At 39.4% G+C, this 21,462-nt stretch overlaps 2 protein-coding genes and 1 long non-coding RNA gene across 4 annotated transcripts; 2 read left to right on the top strand and 1 right to left on the bottom strand.

Moving 5' to 3' along the window:
- Positions 1-815: 815 nt before the first annotated feature.
- Positions 816-9,677, bottom strand: LOC105614210 (uncharacterized). The gene is made up of 2 exons (XR_003590271.3): positions 9,042-9,677; positions 816-8,948 (listed from the first exon to the last, which is right to left on the bottom strand). It is a non-coding gene; the product is annotated as an uncharacterized LOC105614210 (long non-coding RNA).
- Positions 9,678-9,877: 200 nt separating this feature from the next.
- LOC132657148 (uncharacterized) lies at positions 9,878-18,430 on the top strand. The gene is made up of 2 exons (XM_060393576.1): positions 9,878-10,018; positions 13,210-18,430. Exons 1-2 carry the CDS (start codon positions 9,980-9,982, stop codon positions 13,303-13,305), a joined length of 135 nt encoding a protein of 44 aa, XP_060249559.1. The 5' UTR covers positions 9,878-9,979; the 3' UTR covers positions 13,306-18,430.
- On the top strand, positions 9,878-18,430 carry PTP4A1 (protein tyrosine phosphatase 4A1). 2 transcript variants are annotated; one of them, XM_015097700.3, is made up of 6 exons: positions 9,878-10,018; positions 13,213-13,757; positions 14,952-15,044; positions 15,329-15,459; positions 16,268-16,342; positions 17,047-18,430. In XM_015097700.3, the coding sequence occupies exons 2-6, from the start codon at positions 13,653-13,655 to the stop codon at positions 17,162-17,164; spliced, it is 522 nt and encodes a 173-aa protein (XP_014953186.1). In that variant the 5' UTR covers positions 9,878-10,018; positions 13,213-13,652; the 3' UTR covers positions 17,165-18,430. The 2 variants fall into 2 exon arrangements, with proteins under 2 accessions (XP_014953186.1, XP_042109788.1); XM_042253854.1 differs by lacking the exon at positions 9,878-10,018 and adding an exon at positions 10,027-10,458 and having other exon boundaries at positions 13,210-13,757.
- Positions 18,431-21,462: the final 3,032 nt, after the last annotated feature.

Raw genomic sequence — 21,462 nt, 5'->3', positions numbered from 1 at the left:
GATAGACTGATTTGATGGACATGAGTTCCGGGAGTTAGTGATGGACAGGGAAGCCTGGCGTGCTGCAGTCCATGGTGTCGCAAGAGTCAGACACGACCGAGCAACTGAACTGTAAGTGAATAGAAGGAAGGAGGCTAGTATGACTGCCAGGTTCCTGGCTGGGGCATCTGATGGCCTGAGACAAAGTCACTGGTATCAAGACAACAAAAAATAACTGGTCTCATAGGGAAGGGAGATTATTGGCTCAGCTTTGGCCATGAAGTATGAGGTACTTGGAGCTCATACCATGAAAATATGCATCTGGTACTCAAGACAGAATCTACTGGAAGCACAGGTAATGTTTGGAAGTTGAAACCAAAGAAATCTTCTAAATGACTCTGAGACTGTAAAGTATAAGAGTATACCAGAGAAAAAATAATAAATATCCTTAAGAATATCAACACTTGGAGATTAGGAAGACAGGGGGAGATAAACCAGGATCCCCCAGAGTGACAGACAAAACAAGGGGGTTTCAAAAAGAAAATAAAGAATGTGTTTTCTCATCTGCCAAGTAGGTTGTCAGATAATTTTCATAAAGTGTTTATCACAAAGCCTGTCCATAGAGCAGGATGATGGGTTTTGGACAAGACATATCCAAGACAGTAAGACTCTATGGCAGTGTGAAGTTAGAGGGTTTTACTCACCTCTGTTCCCTTTCTCATTGGAAAGAACACTGGAGAGAAGAGACATTGATCATTGATATTCACAATGTCCATCAGTGAGGAATTAACCAGTTGAATTTCATCAAAATCAATTCAGGTCTACAAATAACATGCTAATGAAGAAAAAAATATATATTTTAATTTATTTATTTTCACTGGAGGCTAATTACTTCTTATAACTATAAATACTCCTCTGTAACAACTTTTCAAAGCCATTTAAAATTAATTGAAAGGATCATACGACATGTAAACATCAGGAACTTGTATAGAGTTATTTGGGGAAGGAACAGTGCATAAAACTATCCAACAGAGTTCCATTTCCATTATTACTTATGAAAAATAGTGAACTTACTTTACACAATGAATACTAAATATAAGCAGAAGGGCTTAAATAGCAGTAAAAAGCAATCTGGGTTAAAGAACAAAATTTCCCAAAGACTATAAAAAGTCTGTAAGTTTGTTGTTGACATACTTTTCCTCGCTGTCATCTGATGTTGTAAATATTAATAACATTTGCAGTTTCCTTTTTAACACTATGGAAGTGTGCTCTAATAACTCTAAGCTGTCCTGACTGGCACAAGCCCATATATCCATAAACATATTTATATATTTGTAAAACCACAATCATAGTTCTTAAAGCTTATTAAAGGAAGCTGAGAAATAGTATGAATGGTTTCTTTCCTCTTGATGACAGCAACCCAGGATGGACAGACGAGGAATAAATAATATTGTAAGGTATCAGTCCCCAATCATTTTGGTACCAGGGATTGATTCCATGGAAGGCAATTTTCCGCCAGACAGTGGAGGGCTGGTGGTGGTGTGGGGATGATTCAAGTGCATACATTTATTGATTTCGTTGAGCGGGATGCAGAGTTCAGGCAGTAACGTGAATGATGCGGAGTGGCTATAAATACAGATGAGGCTTCACTTGCTTGCCTGCCAATCGCCTCCTGCTGTGCAGCCTGGTTACTGGCCCTGCTGTGCAAAACTGGTACTGGTCTGTGGCCTTGGGGTTACTGGCCCTGCTGTGTAGAACTGGTACTGGTCTGTGGCCTGTTGCAAGAGATCATGGAGCAGCCTCATGCATCAAAGACTAAAGGAAGGTACCCATAGCAATTCTTTTCATTAAATAACTAATCAATTTCCAAAGTTTTCAGCAGTATTTCTTAATAAAAGTGAATTAATTAAAAATGAAAATTTCAAATACTTAAAAATACAAGCTTAATTTATAAAATTAAATTCAGTAGACATTGTTACCCTTAGAAATTGCTATAAAAGTTTTAAATATTTTTATACTTATCTTTTCTCAGACCAGCAACAAAGAGTGTGTAGGTTGGTTGGTTCTAGATCACAGACCAAACTTTTAGTAGGATTGGTCTAGAGAACAATTTCTCTTGAAATACTCATGAAAATGAGAAGGGAGGATGGAACTTCAGTAACTTATTACATATTTTGTGATTCCCTTTCACCAAACTCATAGAAGATAACATATAGACCAGAACACAAAATAGCCAACATGTTCACTGTATACAGATTTAGCACCTCTTCCCTAGACAGAGTTGGATAAATACTGACAACCCTCAAATCTTTCGGCTCTACTGTTCTATGTACCTGGTTATCATCTTGCTTCAGTTCTCATAATCTTCCTCCAGACAGATATAATAAAACTGATTTAATTTCTGCTTACAGTCACATTCCAGTTTGACTTCTCTTACATAATACAAAAATTACCTTTGACTCAAATTTTAGATGTTTCCAAATGTCAATCATATATTTACAAGGAATCTTTTGGTTTATAACCACAGATATGGTTTATACAACTACGAAACTACAACACTGTAAAAATACAAGTTAAAAATAGAAAGAAACCAAATGTCAGCAGTTTTATAACTGCTGAGGGTGGGGAATATCAAATGAACACTTAGCAGATTTAAGTGTTATCCAATATTCTTAATATTTTCTGAATCTCAGGGACTATTTTCTGAAAATGAATGTCTGAAATGTTATTCATGTGGAAGAAATCTGAAACATTTCGTTGTATGACTACTGAAGGGGGAACAAAAGTCAAAATATTTTTAAAAGATCTTAAAAAATAATTGGATAACGCTTAAATCCACTGTGTTCATTTGATATTCCCCACCCCCAACAATAAGCGGTTATAAAACTGCTGATATTTGGTTTATTTCTATTTTCACCTTGTATTTTTACAATGTTGTAGTTTTGTAGTTGTACAAATTGTAACTTGTACGCATTTTTCATTTAATATTACCAAGTATTTTCATTAAATTCAACTGGTTAATTCCTCACTAATGGACATAGTGAAAAATACGACAAGTGTAGATCTCTCAAGTGATATCACCTACTGTATGTTAATTTTTTTTAACCAATTCCTATCACAGAGCCTGATTTTTTTCTAAGGTCAAGAAAAAATGCAAATGTGTTTAGCACAGATTGGAAAATAATGAGCACAATACATTTTAGCTTTTCTTACTAATATAGTTATCAGGACTTCATTCTATGAATACTTAAATATACAACTTTTAGGCATTTCCACACATCTATATCCCTGAAATATTCAGAAATAGTGCCTTTCTCCAAGCATAATATGAGGATCTTTATTTTATGCTTTTGATTTGCTCTTTACAAACATTTGACAGTGAGAATGGACATGTGAATTATGAAACATGTCAGTGTGCCTACAAAGTTCAGCACCACAGGCTAAAATAAAATACAATGGTCTTATATTGGAGAAAGTGAAAGTGTTAGTTGCTCAGTCGTACCCGACTCTTCAGGACACCATGGACTGCTGCCCATCAGGCTCCTCTGTCCATGGGATTTTCCAGGCAAGGATACTGGAGTGGGTAGCCATTTCCTTCTCCAGGGGATCTTCCCGACCCAGGGATCAAACTCAGGTCTCCTACACTGCAGGCAGATTGTTTACCGATTGAGCTACCAGGAACCCCAAGGAAATGGCAACCCACTCCAGTATTTTGGCCAGGAAAACCCATGGACAGAAGAGCCTGGAGGGCTGCAGTCCATGTGGTGGAAAAGAGCTGGACACGACTGAAGAGACTGAACAGGCGCGTCCTTACTACCATAGACTACAAAGCTGCTGCATGACGCAGCCCCTGCAACATCGCAAAACTGCCTCCCGCCTTTCTTCTCTTTGAATTTGCTGGCCCCTCAAGCCTATCAGCTTCTTGAGGACAACCAAATTTTTCCCACCTTGGGTATTTCTACTGTCATTTCCTCCACCAAGAATCTCTTTCCTTCTCCTCCTCCACCAAATGATTAATTCTTACCATTTAGGTCTGGGTCTCCTGGGAGACACTGCCTCTTGACTTCTCTGTCTGAAGTAACTGCCCCAGCTATTGTTAAACTCCTTCATAGCACCTATTACTATATATTATTCACTTAGTAACTTTTTTTCTCTTTCCTCATTTGTATATAAATTCTATTGGAGGTAGAAATAATGTTTATATTATCCATCATAAGATAGCAGAGTGCCTTGCATGGGCTAAGCATTTTAACAAGAGAAGAGGAGAAGTGTAGGCCAAAGCTATGAGGGTAAGTGAAAACGCCAGGGTGCATGCAGTGAAAACCCCGCGTAGCCAGGGACAAAAACCCAGTGAACACCGTCATTAAAGGGACTGAGAAAAAAAGTAGGAAAAGCCTGCGTAGAAAATTTAGGAAGACAGGGAATGGGATACCCAAAAGGATTTCTGGAGGGAAAATAACCTAATCATATCCAGACAAGTTGGATAGCTACTGTATTAACGTGTCAGAGGACTCCAGAAATACATTACACGATAACTATGTTAAGTAGAAGAAACTTCCCTTCTTACATAAGGTTGACCCTAGTAATGCTGCTTGAGTCAGTGTCTGCCTGGATTATCTGCACTCTAAATGCCAACTCTGTAAATTAAGCCTGTCAAGGGACAGTTTTGCCATATCATGCATAATAAACCTTTAAAATTTATTTATACTCCATTCCTTTTCTTTGGCCAAATTAAATTCTCCTTTCCTAAGGAATGATGCTAAAGCTGAAACTCCAGTACTTTGGCCACCTCATGAGTTTCCAAAGAGCTGACTCATTGGAAAAGACTCTGATGCTGGGAAGGATTGGGGGCAAGAGGAGAAGGGGACGACAAAGGATGAGATGGCTGGATGGCATCACCAACTCGATGGACGTGAGTCTGAGTGAACTCCAGGAGTTGGTGATGACAGGGAGGCCTGGCGTGCTGCAATTCATGGGGTTGCAAAAAGTCAGACACAACTGAGCGACTAAACTGAAGCTATTTTTGCCTCACTTCAGACTGTGGCATAATTCAACATGTCCTAAACAATTACATGGAGACTGTGGCCCTCCTGATTTCCAAAAATTCCCAAATGATCTAAACATAAGAAGAATTTTCTTAGATTAGTCCAGATACCAGTATGTGAATCAGTCTTAATAATGACATGGTATGAAAATGCTATGAAGAGCTCTAGGTTGACAGTAAGTCCTTTATTCAGTATCCCAAGGAAACACTTCCTTCCAGGAGGCAAATAGAAATATTCTTTTTATTAATCTGTCAATCAGAATATGCATGCTGAACCTCCACAGAAGTAAATACTTATCATATTAAGAGGCAGGGTTTCGAATGTGAAAACAGTTTCATCTGATTGAAGACTTATCTAAGTAACTTGAGGGTCTGTATTCAAGTTGATTAAAGTTAGACATAAGTAAAAGGACAGAATACAGACATAATCGAGATTTACTAAAGAGAACTATTTCTTAAAACAGTTTTAAAAGGTTTTTTGAAAACTGCCTTAAGTCAATTTTACAGAGAAAAAATACCTCTAATGATCGGGCTTGATGACTTAATAAAATGTTCATTTCTGATCCAGCAGGATTATTTTATCTAAAAATACTTACATTTTAGCAATCACCTGACAGTTTCCATGTCTGACTGGGTCAAAACATAATAGCCCAAGTATAGGAACTAGCCTATACAGACTTTGAACTTGAAAGGTTTGTAAACAAGCTTAATTGCTTGCTGGAAATTTCTGTGACTAAAAATTGCATAGAAATGATGATGCATCACTGTTGTTTATTATTTATCTAGCATATTTAAAAGACTTGAAATCCTCATCCCAAGAAAAATCATACTTTACATATGAGACTTATTTTGTGAAATACAAATATTGACTCATTTCATATACTTGAAGCTGATATAATGTTATATGTCAATCATACCTCAATTAAAAATAATAAATACACAAATATATAGCTATTAAAAAGCCAATAAAACTTTAAGTCAATAACTTAGGGGAAGAAGACTGTCATTTTTTAACACAGAGCATGCTTTAAACAACATTCACCCACTGAAAAGTATACGTTCACAGAAATTTAAGTATACTATAAATTTTTAACATTTTTTAAAACAAATCACACAAGATTTACTTTCGATATAAAAGAGGCTGTTCCATAACAGAAAAAGGAAAATAAACTGTTACAATGTTAATAGGAGCCATGGTTATATCCCTGAACTTTCAGGACACTTTTTAAGTTTGAGGATACACTTAAGATTGCCCTCTTCACTGGTATCCAGACATCCACAGGGATACTTGCCTCTACTAAATACATTTGGTACATCATCATACCTTTCAATAGAGTAATTTTTCTAGGTGGTTGTCATCACATTTGATCTATCATTGCAATGGCAATACTCTTGCTTTAACTTTTTTTTTAATCAGACTTCATTACAGCCTCAATCTACCATTCATGGCCCTAATAAATCCAAGAATATAAAGAAGAGTTGAAATCCTCCAATTTTTATATGTCTGGTATAGGTGGAATCAGTAATTCCTTTACCAGGAGATCTGCCATCCTGTAAAGAACTCTCTGCTCTTCAGTTTTTGTTCACTTGTAGTCTTTTGCAGTGTTTCATCTTCCATACGGATTTTCCTCAATGCTCTTATAGTCTCCTTTACCTTCCAAATGTTGGTGTTTGCATTTTAAATATGCTGATGAAGTCCTGCCTACCATGATGAATTCAAGGACACATGTTTTGCTGAGAAAAGTATTAATAACTGCCACATGGGTATTCTGTTCAGCTGGAGAAGTCTTCCATCTTTAGGACTTCTTTCTGGAGCACTGCCTTTTCAGAGGTATTACCTTACTTCTGGATGGCTGGATCACTATTTGCAAGCCTGTTAGCTTCGTCTGAATACTGCTTAACAAGTTCAGGTGCTGATGCTCCAAGTGCAAATCTATAGAGGTAGGTGAGTAGTACTCTGACCACAGGAGCCTCCTAACCAATGACAGGATGGACCACTGGTCTCTTAGTAGTTTTAATCAGCAGCTTAAAACTATTGGGCTCAGTATAGCACACATGCCTAGCAGTGAACCCTAACACCACAGGACACATATAACCATGGCAGCTGCCAAAGTGGCAGGCCCATGACTACCCTGAGAAACTTTAGTGAGCTGGTGAGCCAGACCACGTTTATTAATACATCTTGTTTCAAGTTTTTTTTTTTTTTTTTCTTAAGGGCAAAAACTTCACCTAGTTTTTCATCCATGTCTTTTCTTTTTTTAAAAATATATTCATTTTAATTGCAGGCTAATTACTTTACAATATTGTATTGGTTTTGCCATACATTAACATGAATCCACCACAGGTATACACACGTTCCCCATCCTGAAGCCTCCTCCCAACCTCCCTCCCCATTCCATCCCTCTGGGTCATCCCAGTGCACCAGCCCCAAGCATTCTGTATCATGCACCGAACCTGGACTGGCGATTTGTTTCACATATGATATGATACATGTTTCAATGCCATTCTTCCATATCATCCCACCCTCGCCCTCTCCCACAGAGTCCAAAAATCTGTTCTCTACATCTGTGTCTCTTTTGCTGTCTTGCATACAGGGTTATCATTACCATCTTTCTAAATTCCATATATATGCATTAGTATACTGTATTGGTGTCTTTCTTTCTGGTTTACTTCACTCTGTATAATAGGCTCCAGTTTCATCCACCTCATTAGAACTGATTCAAATGTATTCTTTTTTATGGCTGAGTAATATTCCACTGTATATAGGTACCACAGATTTCTTATCCATTTGTCTGCTGATGGACATCTAGGTTGCTTCCATGCCCTGGAAGTGCTGCGATGAACATTGGGGTACACGTGTCTCTTTCAATTCTGGTTTCCTCAGTGTGTATGCAGAGCAGTGGGATTGCTAGGTGGTATGGCAGGCGTGTTTTCAAAGTAGGACAAGGTGGCACCGCACAGGAGCGGCAAAGACCACAGCCTCACCGAGCCCCCGAAAAGCTGACTAGTCCACTTGTGAGTCTGAGTCTAGCTTTCAGAGCTTGATGAGCAACAGCTAACTGGATATTTTGTGTCAGCACTGCTTGTGATAATTAATTACAGGATCTGGCTCACAAGGCTGAACTTGTATCACAAGTTCTACAAGAAAACTGGTTAATACTGATTTGGCTCTGCTTGGCTAAATTTAGGTCTCATCCCAGCAAATTCTGTTGTTTAAAAGCTCTCACTCTTCCAAGTAGCATCACTGTGCCGACAAACTTTTGGATGGAGAGTCACCGACTGAACATGTTTTTTAACCACACTCTCCTAAATGTTGCTTAAGTATTTTATTCACTATGGTGTTAATTCTGCCCATGATACATCACCAATACTTTCAGTGGGTCATTAAATAATTTACGTTTGTCAAAAGCCTTTTGCCATATAAAAGTTTTAAATTTTTATGTAATGAAAGGGCATTATTTCTCAAGCTCTTTGATTTTTCCTTACTTAGATGGAGTCAAAAGTTTCCAAGGCAAGCAATTTCTTTAAAATGAAGACAATTTGATTTTGGTTCCCCTAAAACCTTGCGGTCGACCCAAACCTCTTTACTGAAAGCACTTACTTTATTTATAGAGTATATGTTTATTAAAAAGTTGAATAACTATGCAAGCACAATTTCTAAGTAGAAACTCTAAATAAATCCTAAAATGCGTCTGTACACTAAAAAAAATTTGATCCCTAAAGCCTCTCCAATCTATGCTCAATGAAAACAGCAAACAAAAGGCCTCAATGTTAGTAGAAAACCGAGTTCTTCAAAGCAAGTAAAATTCGGGTTTATTCCTTCTAGAAAGCAGAGGATAAAGTTTTCAGATTACAAATGACAGAGCTGCCCTTGTGTAACAGAACAATGGTGATGGGCCTCAATTATGAAGAGAGTGAAAGAGTTCTGAAAACGAACAAAAAGGAAAGCTTTAGCTTTGACGCAAGTTATCTCAATCCTTGACCAAACCGAAGATTAATTTTTAGAGCGCTGCCTAACCTTTCATGATCCGTGACAACACATCAGATGTGCAGAGGTACAAAGGACGCGTGCGATTTCCAAATGCCACGCTCGAGCCAACTGCAGTCGCCCGCATGCGTCGCGTGAAGGCGCGACCAAAGCCGCCTGTGGGGAGCAGGAGAGTTTATGCGCATCCAAGGCACTCTCCCGTCTCCTGTGGGCTGCTCGCTGAATCACGCCCGTCCTGCTCGAGAGCGCCTGCTTCGGCTCGCCCGCAGTCAGGGCTGCGGAGCCCGCAGAACCATTGTCTGGCGATGGGGACCGCGGGGCGCGGTGCCCGGGAAAACCGCGGGTAGAGCGGACTGTGATCTATCTGACTCTCAGCTAAAGGAGCCCGGGCTGAGACTGCGGCTCGGTGCCGGCCCAGCCGGCACTGCGTGCTGAGCCGAGGCCAGCTTCAGGCCTGCTCCGGTGACGAGGGTGTCCTCAGCCTTCTGGGGTTTTAATCAGGCAGTTGAGCGTCTCCTCCCGCTCCCGGCCTCCCCTCCCGCTCCCGGTCTCCCTCCCGCGCCCTTCCCGGACCTCCCCGCCCCTCCCCCGCTGGCCAGCGCTCCGACGGCGGCCCGCCGCCATTCATCAACCGGTTCACGCCGGTAGCCGCCGCCGCGCCGTGACGTCCGTGGGGCCGGGCTTCCGCCCCCTGTGGCCGGCGTTCGGCCAGGAGCCTGGCTGCGATTGGTCACCGGGGCCCTCACGTCACTCCAGGTATAAATGGGAGAGCCTATGACGCAAGGGCGCTGCGACGCGCGCATTGGCTGCCTGGGCTGCGGGCGGCGAGGCTGCGTGCTCTTCCCCGGGCCGTTCACTGCAGGACCGACTCCGGTGCCCCCGCCGCCCGCGAAGCCGCCGCCGCCGCCGCTGCCGCACGACGCCCGCCGCCGCCCCTGCCCCGCCGCCGCCGCCTCGGGACCGGCTGTATGGTTAGGCCACAATCTTCAATGAGTAGACATATTCCTGTGAGTACGCACGCCCCGCGCCGCCGCCTTTGTTAGCAGCTCGGCGCCCGCCCGCGTCCCGGCCCGAGGCCCGGCGGCGGGCGGGGCGCCCGGCGGCACAGAAGCCGCTTTGTGACCGTCGCCGGCCCTGACGTCCGGTGGGCCGGCCGGCGCCCCAGGCCCCTTTGTTTGCCGCGGGGCTCGGCAGCGGGGACGTGGCCCGGGCGGGGCGCGGGCTGCGCGTCAGTGCTGCGGGCGCGCCCCCGGACCCGGCGGGCGGGCGAGCAACGAAGCGCTCGCGGACCGGGCCCGGGACTCCGGCGCGGGCCGGCGGGACTCGGCCTGTGCGGCCATCCTGCGCTCCGCGGCCGCGACCGGCGCTCGGACAAAATGGCCTCGGCGCCGGCGCCGGACTGAAGGCGCGGCGCGGACCCGTGACCCAGGCTGCGCGGCCCCGCCAGGTGAGCCGCCCGCCCCTCCCGGCCGGCGGGAGCAAGTCTGGGCTTGTCGCCGCCCCGGGGCGGGGCGGGCCGGGCCGGCAGGCGAGGAGCGGCCAGCCTTAGAGCCGTGGGAGCTGCTGGCACGCTCCGCTCAGGCCTCGAGCGACTCATGGCGCTCTGTAATCTGGGCCCTTCAGGCTGTTCTTGAAACTCGTCTTGTTGCCTCTGGCCGGCTTGTGGTACCGTGGCCAACCAGACCACAATGCGGTTGAGCTCCCGCCCGTGGAACTCTAGTATTCCACGAATACTAAGTTGTTTGCACAGTAGTCTGGAACCGTTGATTTCATGAGATCTAGATTATGAGCTTTTTTTTTTTTTTTTTTTGGGCCGCAAGGAAAGCCCTGTGGGATCTTAGTTTACCAATCAGGGGTTGAACCCTTGACAGTGAGAGCGCAGAGCTTGCCTGGTAGCTCAGCTAGTAAAGAATCCGCCTGCAACGCGGATCCTCGGTTCGATTCGTGGATCGGGAAGATTCCCTGAAGGATAGGTTACTCATTCCGGTATTTTCGGGCTTCCCTGGTGACTCGGACTGTAAAGAATCCGCCTGCAATGCGGGAGACCTGGTTTGGGAAGATGCCCTGGAGGAGGAGGGCATGGCAACCCACTTCGGTGTTTTTGCTTGGAGAATCCCCATGGACAGAGGAACCTGGCGGGCAAACGGTCCGTGGTGTCGCAAAGAGTCGGACACTACAGAGCGACTAAACTCAGCACAGTGAGAGCGCGTAGTCCTAACCACTGAACCTCCAGGAAATTCCCATCCTGTTACTCTTTTTATATGAATTTTTGTGTGATGGCAGTGAAAAAATTGAAGACAGGAATGCTAGATCATTCTCAGGAGTAAGCAGCATTTTATACATGCATTGTTCCAGGTGCATTATATAAAGTATAAGTTGTGGAAAAAACTCCAGTTAACCATTTGTCAAACAGTTACAGAGATATATTGCTTTGACTCTACAATATGACAAATTTCTGCACAGATATTGCCGCCGCCCCGGTCGTCTGTGATTATATGCAGTTGATAAGTGGGATGGGGAAATTACTTGGGATTTCCAAACTTCCTTTCATAGATAGTTTTTGCTCGGGCGAAGAAATTGGAAATAGGGGAACGTCTTGGGCAAAACAGAAAGACGTTAGATATTTATGCTTTTGTGGAAATCCATAATTTGTCTGTCCCCCACCCACGCACCCCCCCACAATCACAGCGTGGCTCCACTCAGAAGAAAAAAAAAAAAAACAAATAACCACCGTTTTGTTAAATAAATTATTTCTTTCTGTGATTTCTCCTTAAACAGCCTACTTGGAAAAGATAATGGCCAGACTAGGCAGTATCAGGAATTTTAGTTGTTAAATAAGGAAATCAGTGGTGTGCAATACTGTCTCTCTAAAATAGCTTTCAATTGAAAGAGGGTAGCACTTGGAAATCAGAATACTGAGATAAGAGCCCTTGACCTTAACAGCTTTGCAGATTATATTTTAATTCACTGTCATTGGAAAGGTGCCAGAATAAACTGTTCATTCTAAGGAGGTAGTATAAGGATTTTATTAGATAATTTATCCACTAGAATACCTGTAAAGTGTTTGAGGCAGTGGCTGGCTCTTAGTGCTCTTGTTAATCTGCTATTAATATTTTTTCAGTCCTGTTTACTTCCCACCACACAAGTTCCTTATAAACTACTTGGAATAAGACTAATGTCAACATCAGTGCTTTTCCTGTGTATATTCTGAAAATATCCTGTGAACATTCATATTATGTTTGATGTTAGCATAAAACTCATTTAGGTCTTTAAGGGGAACTTGGGAAAAGTGTAATTGGTAACAGTTAACTTGCTTTTTGAGACTTGTGGGCAAAATGTAAGGTAATTCACCCCACCCCACCACCAGTTCCCTAGATTACCACCCCAGGAAGTGGCAACACACACTGGTATTCTTGGCTGTAAAATCACATGGAGAGAGAGGAGCCTGATGGACTAGTCAGTGGGGCTGCAGAGTCAGACACGATTTAGTGACTAAACAACACTACCACTTCCCTCTGTCGTTTTCTTTGGATTAGATTTCAGTTTAAGGCGGGATTAGTGAAATTTTTATTTTAAAATACAAAAGAGTATTACAATTATGAACATCTTTTTTATAATTGTAAATGGAAGTTCTATGTATGTGTATGTAGTGTGCTTGTATTTCACGTAACTAGTTGATCAACTTCCAGGCTCAGATGAGGGATAACTGTTAAAGGGAAATAGTAAGTTAATAGGTTGTGAAGGAATGAATGGGACAGTATATATGGTAGCATTTTGAAAACCAGTTTCTTTTCTAAATGTATTGACCAATATAGTGAATTTTTGTGATACATAAAAATATTTTGGCAGTTGGAAAAAATCATTGTAGAAGGTTGTGCATAATAGTTTATAACAGTGTAAAGCAAATAGCTAAGTATTAAAAGGAGTAATTAATAGAAGAATGTATATAAGGGATATTCACCAAAAGTAACGGTGATATTCTTTCAGCAGTACTTTGTATTAGATCAGTAATTTCAATTTAAAGTAATCTTTGCTTATTGACTTAACCTGTAGTCACCCTTGTATTTTTGTGGTTCAAGTGGAAGTTAAAAAGTTAGCTTGGGCCTGAATTTGAAAAGATAGCTATGCACTTAAATACTGTAAAAACATAACATGTTCCTTTTGAATTGAAAGCAACATTTTTCTCTCTTTTAAACAGCAGTTCTGTGGTGTTCTCGGTCACACATTTATGGAGTTTCTGAAGGGCAGTGGAGACTACTGCCAGGCACAGCACGACCTCTATGCAGACAAGTGAACTGCAGAAATTCATTACTGCTCAACCAAGAAGCCCCCATAAGACTGGTTAACCTGGACACAGAGGTGTTGAATTGAAATCCACAGAGCATTTTTATACAAGAATTCTGATCTGGATGGGGTAAACCTCAGTGCACTTCCTTTCTATTGCCTCAGTATTACTGGATTGAAGAATTGCTGCTTCTTGTTAAGAGGTTCATTCATTCATTACTCCCAACTTCATACTTAAAAGCACTGAGAATTTCAAGTGGAGTATATTAAAGTTGACTGTGTTTCTTTGCATCATTTCTGTATTCAATTTTTAAAATTCTTTCATATCCCTATTGAGTGTTTTTTAAGTAAATTAACATGGCTCGAATGAACCGCCCAGCTCCTGTGGAAGTTACATACAGGAACATGAGATTTCTTATTACACACAATCCAACTAATGCAACATTAAGCAAATTTATAGAGGTAAGTTTTGATACTTTTTAACAGCTTAAACTGATTGTAGTGTAATGGTAGAGCTTTTGTATAGCAGTATTTTGAAAATTGTGAGGTGGTTGATGACAGTAGCTCCAACTCCCAGATATATCACTGTCTTCTCTAGGTTAGGTGAATCATTTTATACATTTTTGAGAAGGCCATGTACTTGAAATAGATTAGGTTTATAAGTTAATATCTAATTCTTCATGCCTCACAGTTTTCTTCATTTAAATTTATATGTGGACTGTTACCTGTGGCTGTTGCTTGTAAAGTTGGAAGGAGGCTCACTTTGTGGGTTTTTTACATTTTCTAAGCATAATGGCTGACAACTATAAACCAAAGTTAGTTTATGTCTTGGCCCTCTTTTGACGCTTAGGATACAGTTTCCAGCCACTGATATAATTCTGTTTCTGGTGGTTGCTAGATAGTCAAAACTGTCCCACTGCTTAACCTCTTTTGACTGTCAGAAAGGATTGTAATGTTGAATAATTCGTTTGTATGCATTTTATTTTATAAATATTTATAGATAATCAAATAAAAAATAGGCCTCCCAGATCATAGAAGTGCTTTTAAATTTTATCGTCAATATATTTTTTAAATGCCAAGTATTATAATTAGTAATAATACATTGCATTTTAAAGCCTATAATCTTAAATGGTGGGAAGTTTAACACTGCATTTTTGAGATTTTAGATTCTTTAAGGATATTTTTAAGGCTCTAACTATATACTGTATGCTGCAAATGAGAAGAAGTTTAAAGAATTAATATATGTCAAGTCAGATGACTTTGTCATGAGTGATTCCTTTGGCTCCTGAATGGCTTCTGATCCTCTTGTCGGTGCCTCAGCCAGCCAGCGTTGCCATGACTGTAAACAACTTCAGGATATGAAGGGTCATGGACTTTTTTTTAAACTTAAAATTTATTAAAAATATGTGGTTTAACATTTCTGTTCAGTGCTATTTTAGTATAGTCATTTAAAGCAGAAGACTGCTTCTCTTTTCAACATAGATGATCTTCTGTTAACCAACAATACCTGTTAGAGAGATGATCAAAATGGCAAACTGTGAGCAAGAATAATGTGATTATTTTTCCATCCCATCCTCTAGAGCCCATTAAAAATAAGAACAAAACAAAAGAATAACGTTTGTATAAATCCTTCGCTGTTTCCATGTTTTTATCCAGGAACTTAAGAAGTATGGAGTTACCACAATTGTAAGAGTATGTGAAGCAACTTACGACACTACTCTTGTGGAGAAGGAAGGCATCCATGTTCTCGTGAGTGTTTAATGGTTCCTCTGTGTTTATCGTACTGTGCTGCAAGTTTAAGTTGTTATAAAATTAGTCTTAGTTTCCAAATAAAGGTGAAAGCTGACCAGAGATTTGAAGTAATAGAAGATCTTCATAAAGATTCAGCATTTATTTGCATTTCATTGACTATGGGGTTTCATAAAGAAGCACTTATTAAAGATAAAATTTGAAAACATTTGGGTGTTAGAATTTTAGAACTATTAGTGTGGTATTTATATTGAAAATCTAAGATGTATATTCTTTTGACTTAGGATTGGCCTTTTGATGATGGCGCACCACCATCTAACCAGATTGTTGATGATTGGTTAAGTCTCGTGAAAATTAAGTTTCGTGAAGACCCTGGTTGTTGTATTGCTGTTCATTGTGTTGCAGGCCTTGGCAGGTAAGAGAGTCTCTTAAACCCATTTAATGGTGTGGATCTTAATTTTTAGCGAGAGCTTCACTTTTGGCTCCTATAAAGACAGCACCAGTTTGTGAATCAGTTTGCTTTGTTGGCTTAATGAAAGTAGGTGAGTGTAACAGTAATGTATTCCAGTATATTTGGAACTGACGAGTGCTATTGCTAAAATTTAAACTTGCTTCCGTGGGCACAATTGCTTAATTATGTGTTCTAAGTTGTACCTGTAGTAGTGTCCAAGCTTACTGGGAAAATCACTAAGATGGTTTTGCATTGAATATGGTATATTTTTGCATCCTGATTCAGTAGGAACTCATTGCCCAGTAGTGCCAAAATACATGTGTCCGTATAATTACCCATGCCCTCGGCCCCTGCTGCCCCCAAAAAAGTCCAAGTGGAGAAGAGTGAAATGAAACAGCATGGCCCTGCAGAGGTGGGCATGCAGCTGTGTCTCAGTCTAATTGATCATGAAACAAAGCAAATTTTTCTGGAAGATACTTAAGTGGAAAGTGTTATTGTCAGCATTTATCAAGATACTGCTCTCCAGTAATATAAGCCTTAATTTCTAGACTGACTTGTGTTAGTTTATGTAGTTACTAGTTTTCTTTTTAGTTCTAGATGAAAACCTGGATTTGATGCCAAAGTGGTATTTTATTAATGTCCAACGTTTTCTATAAATACTAACACAGGAAGTGTGGCATAAATAATAGTGGTTTTGGACTGGGGAATGTTTGGAGTATTGAATTTTCCAGAATTTGACTTTGAAAAATAATATATCAAAAATTCTTCCCAGAGCTCCAGTGCTTGTTGCCCTAGCATTAATTGAAGGTGGAATGAAATACGAAGATGCAGTACAGTTCATAAGACAGTATGTATTTAATAAGTTCTTTCATTTGCACTTTTTATTTCCTCATTAATGTTGGTGAATTTAAATATATTAATACTGTGAAAGCAATTTGTTTCTAAGAGCCTATCTGACCATTTTGTTCATTCTTGAGATAGTATTGACACCAGGAAATATCTTTCCCGTTCATGTAGATGTTCATATTATAAAAATTCTAGTCCAGTAATAATTCTGTGAATTATTGATTTACTTTAAATTCTTGATGAAGTTGTTTATTTGCCTTTTTATTGAGGTGTAATTTATATAGAGTAAAATGCATAGATCTCAAAGATAGATGAATTGACCATAACAGCTAAATAAAATAGCTACTCAATGCAGTGTATAGAATATTTTGGTGATTCCAGAAAATGCCCTCATGCTCTTCGTAGTCACCTTCCCAGCCACCAGAGGCACTCTCTTTTGGCCGCATATTACAGTAAACTAGTTTTGCCTTTTCTTGGACTTTATATGAATGGATTCATATTTTAATTACCACCACCCCAAAGATTTAGAAAATTAACTTTTTACAGCTCTTTTCCCCTTTATACATGTTGCCAGTCCATATTTCTCCATTAAGTCACAGTTTAATAATCAGAAGATAAATTGCTACAAGAAAGGTGATAATTGCCTTCTATGGAACAGTAAATGTTAATATGCTTTAATTACTTCCTTTGTTTTCTTCCTTCTAGAAAGCGGCGAGGAGCTTTTAACAGCAAGCAACTTTTGTATTTGGAGAAGTATCGTCCTAAAATGCGGCTGCGCTTCAAAGACTCCAATGGGCATAGAAACAACTGTTGCATTCAGTAAAACCAGGGTGCATGATGCCATTGATTGGAAGTGGAACCTGAGATGGAATGGAATTTGTCGTGCATAGCAGATAGCCCGGTTGACTTGGTGAATAAGTCTGACGAAGCTTCCATAGGAGTGTTGAAGAGCAGTTTCACCAGGCCATAGGCCTGGCAGAATTGTAGACTCTGTTCAGGTTATGATCAGCCTATTTGGATACTAGTAAAGAATTCTTGCTGTTCAGCATTTAATATGTGCTTATAATTTATACCAATTGACCTTTTCCTGAAATCATGCAGTATTGAGTCATGTCATTAAATCTGTTTCCATGCCAGAATCTTACCAATATATAAGAAATTTAGAAAGACTAGGTGCCAAAATACCCAGCACAATACTTGTATATTTTTAGTATCATATAGAACAAATCCCAGGAACTATGAACACTCTGGACCTTATGTGGTTTATTCCTTGCATCATTTCAAACATAGAAAATAGGGCCTATGAGGTTTGTTTGCTCACAATATGTTTACATCTCCCACATTCATACCAGTATACATCAGATTTGCTCCCTTTTTATTAACCAAGTCTTACAGTGATTATTTAATATCTTTCTATAAATCTCATTTTATGTTGTAGAAGGCCTCCATTTTGAAAATCTACATTGTACAGAAGCACATGTCTTTAATGTCTCCAGACAAAAGCCTTACAGTTCATTTTAATGTTTGCACTTTGGGGTGCAACTTACAGGGAGGGCCTGAAAAAAGAATGGGAGGGGGCTATTAAGTATTTTTAGTAAAATGTTGCCTTTGTCTTGTGCAGAACATGTAGAATATGCGCTTTAATTTAGTAAATATTTTTTTAAAAGGTAGAAATACTTTGTTACTGTAACTAAAACAATTCTTAAATCAAAATTTCTGAAATTCTTGTAATTTTTTTTCATACTTACCTGAAGTTGTTTACCGACTTAGTTTTGTTTGAAGTGTGATTCCCAGCCTCTCTTGCAAAAAAAAAAAAGTGGGTTTCTGCTAATGAATTGAGCAGACATTTAATATTTTATATACCTTTTGAGCTGTGTAACTTAATATTTGGATACTTGACAATTTGTTTTATTATGTAATTGATAAAATGGTGATGTGTATTAACGTTAGCTCAACCATATATTTATACTGTCTGGGAACAAGTGGTTATAGTTCTGTGGGAGAAATAATTTGTCAGTGTTCACCAGCTTGTAAAAATCTAGTGCAAGAGCTTAAACATTAAATAAATGATGATATGCATTTATCGTCACTGAAGTTGTTTTGCTTCTCGTTAACTTGCTTTGTAGGACACCACAGGAAATAATTGCTCTTAGTGCCGTTTGAAGTGTGGATTTTGTTTAACAGATGAAGGATTAAATGAAGTTGACATGATAAGTTCCTTGCAGACACAGTTAGGGAACTTAATGAAAGTGCTTTCCATTATAAACTTTTTAAGGTTTAGATAACTTTGGACCAATGACCCGATTCTGTACTGAGGAGAAACTGGTAGAGGAAGGCCATGAATTGAAGCGCAGTCCACCAACCAAGTGGTTTTGTGCAGCTTACCTTCCAGGCATGTGTTCTCATTTGCTTATCAATAATTGCATACCTTTTTAAGTTTTGAAGTTAATTCAAATCTAAGCTTTTGGCATGTGAAGTTAACTTTCAGCCATCTGAAAAGCTTTTGTGTATTTCAGTGTTAATCTGAAAGAGACACATGTCTGATTTTTTTTTTTAAATAAAACTGAGTTAAAGCCTCAAAATTTGAGTGAGCATCAATGCTTCACCTTTTGTTTTAAAGAATTTGATTCCATCTCTTCATATACCAATTTAGCATTTAATATACTCCATTCTTGAAACTTGAAGCCAAAACAAAAGGGGGTTCTGGGGGCCATTGCTTCTTTAAATCTTAGATCTTTTGTGACGGCCTAGTTAACTTGACCTGGGTTGTGTTGTTTTGCAGCCTGCTCTTGGGAAGTGTAATTGGTCACTACATGATAATTAGTATCACAGAACACGTAAAATAGCATTTGTGTTTATTGAGAAGTCCTTCATGATTAGTGAAAAACATTTTGAGTTTGAAACATTTAGTTTGCAGTGTTGGATTTTCAGTTTTCTTTATAAACCTCATCTCTGCAGTGTTCAGCATATTTAATTTTTTTAATCTATTTTGTATCTTGTAAATCTACAGAAATCCTCATAATATATCCTGGGAGATTCCATATATCTAATAGCTGAAATATGAATTGTCTTGAATACATGAAGTTATCAGATGGTGTCCTAAAATTCAGTATGTTATTACTCAATCATAAGAGAAAATATAGTCTAGTTGGAGGGAAAACCTAGAAATAAATGTAAGTGGTCATTTTGCATCACACAGAAACTTCTGTTATTCCTTGTAATGCCCCCGTTTCCTGAGACACTGCTCTTATTCCCACAGCTCCATGCCTGGACGCTTCGAACCCAGGCATGCAACCACATCTGGTTGTCTTCAACCAGAGCACTTAAAAGTTATATTGTTGTCCCCCAACTTAGCTTCAGAATCTTAATCTCTGGAATCTTTTTAACTGCTATTCTGTTCTTAAATACTATTTGATAAGCATCTAAGAGTATCATGGAGAACATGAAAGACAGTGGTGTCAGGTTTTAGGCACTAAGATGAGCACCCCTTTTTTTTCACTTGTAGACATTCTTTTAAAGTACAGTTTTGAAGAAACAGTAGTGTTTGCAGTATATGTTTACATATTCCCTGATTCCTTGAGTAAGTCGTGTGTGTGTGTGTGTGTGTGTATTAAGGGTCTTACCAAGTTTTCATAATTTGATTACCTTATAATCCTATGTTGGTTTTCACAAACTTTACACATTAAGGGATATGAGCCTCTAGTTTGGTGACTAGCTGATGATGTGGTTTAAAACTCAAGGAATGAAACCTATGTGACTATCCACTTATACCACAGAAGTATGACTATACATGTATGCTTGGCCATTTTTTCTGTTACCAGTTGTTAAAGAATTTTATGTGACTTTTTTTTAATTGAAGGATAATTGCTTTATAGAATTTTGTTTTCTGTCAAACGTCAACATGAATCTGCCGTAGTATATGACTTAAACTCTTGCCTGTGGAACTCATTTTGTTTAAGAACAAAGTGTTCTTTGTAAATGCTGTGATTTTGTAAATTTTTTTATTTAGATTGAAACCTGTTTTATTTTTGCAGGAAAAAAAGCTTTTTTAATTGTCAGGATAGTAGAGGAGCCTGGCAGGCTCTAGTCCAGGGGGTCCCAAAAAATCAGACACCACTGAGTGACTTTCACTTTCACTTTTCACTTTAGGCTAAGATATGCTGCAGAAGCAACCACCCTGAGAATAACTTGGATTTATTTCTCACTTAAGCTTCATACCTACCAGAAGGACCCAAGCTTTCGGAGCATCTACTCTGGGACAGTGCTAGTTGTGAAAGAAGGCAAGGCTTTGGAGTGTCAAATTTCTTGACTAAGAAATCATACTTTAATTCATTGGACAAAACTGGTCACTTAGAACGTAAAATGTTCTGAAAAAGACAAAAGTAGCATTAATCACTACCACATCAGAAAAGGGGTATCTTAAGCAACATCCTACATAACTGGAATAAACAGGGGACAATGTTTCCCAACCAAAATAGAGGTCATGAAGTTTATTAAAGTGTATGCATATTAGGGAATCATAGGTGTTTATTTAAACCTATAATTTTAAATAAAACTTTAGCTGTGGTAATTTGGCTTACTAGTTAATTTCATATATATATATATACACATACATATGCATATATTTGTGTGTGTGTGTGTATGACTTGTTAAATTTGCTAGGATTTACTCAAGTATTAAATGCCCAATTGATTCAGGTGCTTTTTTGTAACTCCAATACATATATATCCATCTTAGGAAAAAAGTTTTTCATTCTGAAAGTACTAATAATAGTCTCTGTGGTTTGTTGGCAAGGCTGGGGCAAATAGAGAAGCAAAATTCTAACCCTGAAAGAGCTATTGAGTTTTTCAATTGACTAGAATCAGGAAATTGTGCAATAGTTTCATAGATGTTCACTGAGTGAACATTATGTACCATGTGTTTGGCACTGAAGACAAAGTGATTAGCACAAACTTGGTCCCTGCCTTCATGAAATTTAAACTAGCAGTTTGTCTTCATGGAATTTAAACTGCTGAGTATAGCATAACAAAACCAGTGTATCTAAACCAACACAACCTTTTCCTAAAGGTTCTGGCTTGCAAAAGAAATATGTTAAAATGCCCCTGCTGCAAAAGTATATTC

This window comes from Ovis aries, chromosome 9 (assembly GCF_016772045.2).
Source record: "Ovis aries strain OAR_USU_Benz2616 breed Rambouillet chromosome 9, ARS-UI_Ramb_v3.0, whole genome shotgun sequence".
NCBI classification, from domain to species: domain Eukaryota; kingdom Metazoa; phylum Chordata; class Mammalia; order Artiodactyla; family Bovidae; genus Ovis; species Ovis aries.
Note: the sequence above shows the minus strand (reverse complement) of the source record. Positions and strands in the feature narration are given on the sequence as shown.

What these genes read in the sequence shown, in the direction of transcription:
- PTP4A1 (XM_015097700.3), top strand. Translation starts at nt 13,653, where the DNA reads ATGGCTCGAATGAACCGCCCAGCTCCTGTGGAAGTTACATACAGGAAC. An exon ending in CATTAAGCAAATTTATAGAG is followed by an intron (nt 13,758 to 14,951) that starts GTAAGTTTTGAT and finishes GTTTTTATCCAG; the next exon opens with GAACTTAAGAAGTATGGAGT. An exon ending in GCAGTACAGTTCATAAGACA is followed by an intron (nt 16,343 to 17,046) that starts GTATGTATTTAA and finishes TCTTCCTTCTAG; the next exon opens with AAAGCGGCGAGGAGCTTTTA.
- LOC132657148 (XM_060393576.1), top strand. Translation starts at nt 9,980, where the DNA reads ATGGTTAGGCCACAATCTTCAATGAGTAGACATATTCCT. An exon ending in CAATGAGTAGACATATTCCT is followed by an intron (nt 10,019 to 13,209) that starts GTGAGTACGCAC and finishes TCTTTTAAACAG; the next exon opens with CAGTTCTGTGGTGTTCTCGG.